The sequence below is a fragment of the Garra rufa genome, chromosome 12 (assembly GCF_049309525.1).
Source record: "Garra rufa chromosome 12, GarRuf1.0, whole genome shotgun sequence".
Lineage (NCBI taxonomy): Eukaryota > Metazoa > Chordata > Actinopteri > Cypriniformes > Cyprinidae > Garra > Garra rufa.
Genome location: NC_133372.1, coordinates 19,983,198 through 19,988,734, shown reverse-complemented (window position 1 = coordinate 19,988,734; position 5,537 = coordinate 19,983,198). Strand labels below are relative to the sequence as shown.

The 5,537-nt window shown below is 36.0% G+C and overlaps 1 protein-coding gene across 1 annotated transcript; it reads right to left on the bottom strand.

Annotated features, from left to right (window-relative positions):
- Positions 1–991: 991 nt before the first annotated feature.
- LOC141347458 (uncharacterized) lies at positions 992–5,537 on the bottom strand. Its single transcript, XM_073852478.1, has 2 exons — positions 5,119–5,537; positions 992–1,954 (listed from the first exon to the last, which is right to left on the bottom strand). The coding sequence occupies exons 1-2, from the start codon at positions 5,297–5,299 to the stop codon at positions 1,737–1,739; spliced, it is 399 nt and encodes a 132-aa protein (XP_073708579.1). The 5' UTR covers positions 5,300–5,537; the 3' UTR covers positions 992–1,736.

Here is a 5,537-nt window from a genome sequence, read left to right as displayed (position 1 = left end):
TTGAACTGGGTCATTTTTATAAATTCAACTAATATTTTTTCTTGCGTGCTATAACACAACGTTATGTGAAATATCTTATTCAGATCAGTACCTAATAAAAATAACATGCATTTTGTATGATCCCTCTTATTTTGGTAAAATAATTCACATTTTGCAGATTCTGCAAGGTGTATGTAAACTTCTGACCTCAATTGTAATTCAAGATGTATTCTCTGAACACAAGTTAAAAGTATTTTTAAATATAGTGTAATATCCTAAATACATAACACAAGCGTGAAAAAATAGATATTATAGCCACAAATTATGCATTTGTTTCCCTATTTTAATTAAACAATAGCCACAAATGTACTAATTTGTTTTTGTTTTCTTTGTGCACAAAAATAATTCTTGTAGCTTCATAACATTACGGTTGAACCACTGATGTCACATGGACTATTTTAACAATGTACTTTGTACCTTTCTGGGCCTTGAATGTGGTAGTTGCGTTGCTGGCAGTGCAGTGTCAGAAAGCTCTTGGATTTCATCAAAAATATGTTGATTTGTGTTCCAAAGATGAATAAAGGTCTTACAGGTTTTGGAACATGAGGGTGAGTAATTAGTGACAGAGTTTTCATTTTTGGATGAAGTATCCCTTTAAGCAGTGACTAATGACGTTATCTCAAGTGAGCATACTAGATTCTCTGTTTCATACAATTCTCTGTATATAGCATTTTTAATCAGGGCTAAATTCTGCACCATTACCCTGTCAATGTACGGTGAAGCGAGAACAGTTCAGTGGTGTTATATCTCGCTTGCAAGGGTGGCATGAGGACGCAAAATATGAGAGAACTTCAGTCAAAGCGGAGGATCTGAAAAGTAGATTTAGAATTGAATCTTATACTAAAGCTCCCGAAAGCAACATGAAAAAGTGATCTTTAGGATATGGGGAGGAAATCCACAACTGAAATGGATATAATGCATCTGTTTTCTTTTCATAAAGTACAACCTGGAGGACATATCGATATTTTAATGAACAAAACCATAGAGTGCCCAGACACACACAATCTTCAAAGTTCACTTGCATTACTGAATAGGTAATTAATATTGATGCTGAAACAGCATGTAATATTGCAGATCGCATAAAAGTTCACAGAAATAAACATTACAATAAATTAAAAGACAAAAGTGTATGTGTGTAGGGGACTAAAGCAAAGCAAAGCAAGACATTGTACACAGTCTGCGGTGCTATAAACAAATAGTGTAAAGACATCAACCAAAACAACAAATCACATGTCTAAAGCCTTTACGCATAAATTAGCATAATAGAATGTGTCACATGTGACAGGGTGCGAAATTTATTTCTCAAGTTAACAAGTCAGTGGATGTCCTAAATAGTAAATTATGGTTAAAGGCTGAATTTCACTAACAACAGGATACTATATCATCAGAGTTCACATCAACCAGAACCAGAATGGGAGAACAGCTTCTATCTTTGGAGGGTACAAACATAACTGTGGCATGCTTTAAACATTTAATATAGATATTACAACAGCATCTGGTTGCATAGGAATGTATGAGCCAGTTTTCATTTTGTATGCAGTCTAACATATTTTGCATGAACAGTGCTTTAAAGTCTTTATGGGCGAGATGAATCGATGTAGTCAAAACAGATATTTGAAATGAACAGAGCTTGAAAGTCTTTATGACGAGACGAATGGATGCGGTAACCCATGAGCTGAAGGTGAACAGGTGGTGTCTCACCTCAGCCCTGCAGCCAGTTTTTGCATAGCTGCTTCCCGCTCTTCTGTTTTCTGCTGCGAGCGTCGTAATTTGTTGCGCAGCTCCTGCAGGTGGTCAAGCGTGCCCACGAGCTCACCGCGAACCGTCTTCATCTGACTCTCCAGCAGCTGTGTGCGGTGGAGGGAGTTACGACGGTCTCGCTTGCTGCGCTGGACCCTCTGCTCCAGATCAGACACTAAGACCAGACATAAACAAATGAGTCTGAATGAATACACATTCATTTGTCAACGTGAAAACCATTAAATATAGCTGTTATAATTAAAGGCAGCCACAAAAAAGTAGTTCTTGATTCTTAATACTGTGTTGTTACCTGAATGATCCACAGCTGTTTAGTTTTTCATGAGTCCCTTATTTGAACAGGTAAACTGCCTGGTCCCACAAATTATTCAGTTTTTAAGAATTTTTGTGTATTTAAACTAGTGGTGGGCCGTTATCGGCGTTAACGTGCTGCGTTAACGTGAAACTCTTATCGCGCGATAAAAAAATATCGCCGTTAATCTATTCTCAAATTTGGGTTGGGAGCTGGGTCTAAACTACGCAAGCTATGATGACTTTCACCTTGATAGTTTAACGCGGATGTATACCGAAGACTGTAGTAGAATATGGTCGCGCGTTTAAGTCTCCTCCGCCAAAACACAGACGGGATCGCGTCATCCTCCATTCATAAAAACCGAATCTACTATAGCGAAATGCCACGTAAATTCGTCGTTTTTTGGATTCATAAATCAAATGTTGGTCAGTCACTTAATTCAAATCGCGATATGGACTAGTGTATGTGAAAACTGAAATGCAAAAAGACCGTTTTAATATGAATCCGATATGTTCCGTTTGCCTAGCTGTATGTATGCATTGCGGAGACGCGCTTTTACTACACGCATACTGAAACACACGTGACGCTCCCGGTAATTTTTGGCATTTGCATCTCACATGAACAGATAAACTCAATCTCCCAAACTGCTGTGAGTGTCACTTTTACCGTTTCATTTGAGAAAACTAGCATCATATCATACTGTATACACAGAAACTTCTCGGCAACCTGTCAAAATAAAAGTACGGTGTAACATGTAATGGGCTGGGTAGGTGTTGACGTTAAAAAAAACACAATCTAATAGGTAGAAAAAATAATTTCATTGTTAGTTAGTTAGTAAACACAAGTACATCTAATTGAACATAATTTATTTTCATCAACAAATTATCATAGAACAGCTTCATGAGCTTTATGATCCATTCTCAAAGACTTTAAGTCATTATTTGGGTAGCACACATATTCTGAATGCCTTCAGCAGAATTCAAATTAGCCATTTTAATCTAGATTAATCTAGATTAATTCCAAAATTTAATCTAGATTAATCTAGATTAAAAAAATTAATCTATGCCCACCCCTAATTTAAACCCTTTCCAACAATGACTGTATGATTTTGAGATCCATCTTTTCACACTGAGGACAACTGAGGAACTCATACGCAACTATTGCAGAAGATTCAAAACACAATGCATTAAGAGGCGGGGGATGAAAAACTTTTTGAATTTGAAGATCAGGGTAAATTTCACCTATTTTGTCTTCTGGCAAACATGTAAGTATCTTCTGTAGCTTCTGAAGGGAAGTACTAAATAGAAAAAACTATGATATTTAGGCAAAATAAGAAAAATGTACACATTTTCATTCTGTTCAAAAGTTTTCACTCTAAGCTCTTAATGCATTGGGTTTCCTTTTGAAGCATCAGTGAGCGTTTAAAGTTGTCCTCAGTGTGAAAAGATGCATCTCAAAATTACACAGTCATTGTTGGAAAGGGTTCAAATACACAAAAATGCTGAAAAACCAAAGAATCTGTGGGGCCTGAAGGATTTTTCTGAAGAACAGCTGGCAGTTTAACTGTTCAGGACAAACAAGGGACTGATGAACAACTATCACTAAACAAAACAAAACAAAAAAAAGACAGCTGTGGATCGTTCAGGTAACAACACAGTATTAGGAAACTAATATGTAAACATCTTTTATGTTAAGTATCGTATTCAGGTCAGTACTAAATAAAAAATAACATGCATTTTGTATGATGATCCCACTTATTTTGGTCAAATAATCAACATTTTGCAGATTCTGCAAGGTGTATGTAAACTTTTGACTTCAACTGTATTTTCTTATCTTATTATAATGACCATTTTGAGATTGAGATAGCTTTATTCAGACGGTAATCGTTTCTCATGGGTACGTCTGTAAAAATAAATTGACATGGCATGTTGGTGATAAAACTCATGGATTCGGATGGCGATTTATACTGTGGAGGAGTTCTGTGATCCTACGAACCCGAACTGTGATCCTACGAACTGCTCACGTATCGCATGATAAAACGTGAATTTATTCTTATTATTCTAAGCATGTTTTATAATATACAATCCTATTTATTATCTGACTATTTAAATAGGCGGAAACAGGCAAATAGACACACATTAGTTGTATATAATTATATGCAATATGGTTAAGCATATAGTTCTATATAATACATATTTTAAAATTGTATTGCTTATGTGTTTCTGCCATAATAATTACCCATGTCAAATGTTTATGTCTTTTTGTTCTTAACATCTCCAACTGCTGTGATGGAGCAATTATGAAATACTGTTCTTGTAAATACTTTACATAATTTCTAATAAATACAAAAATTCTAATAAATTTCTTATAAAGTTCAACATTTACCGTACAACATTCGTCAGTGGTCAAAAATTATTTAAATGCTAAATTTCGATTTCTTCTTGTAAACTCAAAGAAGGAATTCAGATATGAATTAAATTACCACACGACCTTGTGTTTATCAAAAAAGAGTTGGTGCGGTGGGAGAAAATGACAGACATTCTGGATTTGGACGGCAATAAAATCACAAACCAACCCCTGTAGCCTCAATGTTGAAAATAGCAAACCTGATTTCAAGGCAATTCGTACATATCATCACGATGTGGCTATTTTGAAAAATCGTACAGATTTTACAAGTTCTCCAATTTGTATGAATAACCTACCCAAACCTCGCCCCTAAACTTACCCATCACCCATGGTGTCTAGATAAATCGTACGAGTGAGGTCATTTGAATTAGCCACCTGGTAAAATATGTACAAATTGGTTGTGAGATAACATTGAAATAGCTTACGTCTGCATGAGAAACAATTAGGCTACCGTCCGAATAGGGCTTTACACTATTTGTTAAAGTTCACTTCCAAAAAAAAAAAAAAAGTAATTATTAAATTATGTTTGTCTTTTCATTGAGTTTTTTTTTTTTGTAATATAGATTATATAGATCAAACTAGTAATGCAAAGCTCAGAAAAACCTGAAGATTCAGATACACACCCATAGTGTCGCCACAGTCTTTGCTTTCCGAATCAGTCTCTGTCTTTTTCTCCAGCAGGCCTTTGGTTTCTTGTAGCATCTTTTCCATATAAGCCAGCTGAGAGGCGTTGGCTCCGCTGACCCTGCGGATCAGCAACCGCTCTCTCTCTCTCTCGCTCAACTCTTTCTTACACTTACTCATCCTCTCTGTTATTGCCCAGTGCACAAAAGCTCACCGTCAAACACTTCAAAATTGCTAGCAGAAAGAAGACGGCCTTACAAAATATCACACAAAGACAATATTACAGTATTAGAAGAAAGACAAAGCTGCGCCGATCAAACTAACACTACGCTGTCCATCTGTTTCCTGTGATAATCTTCCCATTGCGTTTTAGACAGTATTTAAGGTCTTCTACATCATCCGCAACAGTTCTGTAACA

Coding starts and splice junctions, on each gene's coding strand:
- LOC141347458 (XM_073852478.1), bottom strand. CDS start 5,299: ATGAGTAAGTGTAAGAAAGAGTTGAGCGAGAGAGAGAGAGAGCGGTTG. Junction 1,955..5,118: donor AGACTGTGGCGACACTATGG/GTGTGTATCTGA, acceptor GTCTGGTCTTAG/TGTCTGATCTGGAGCAGAGG.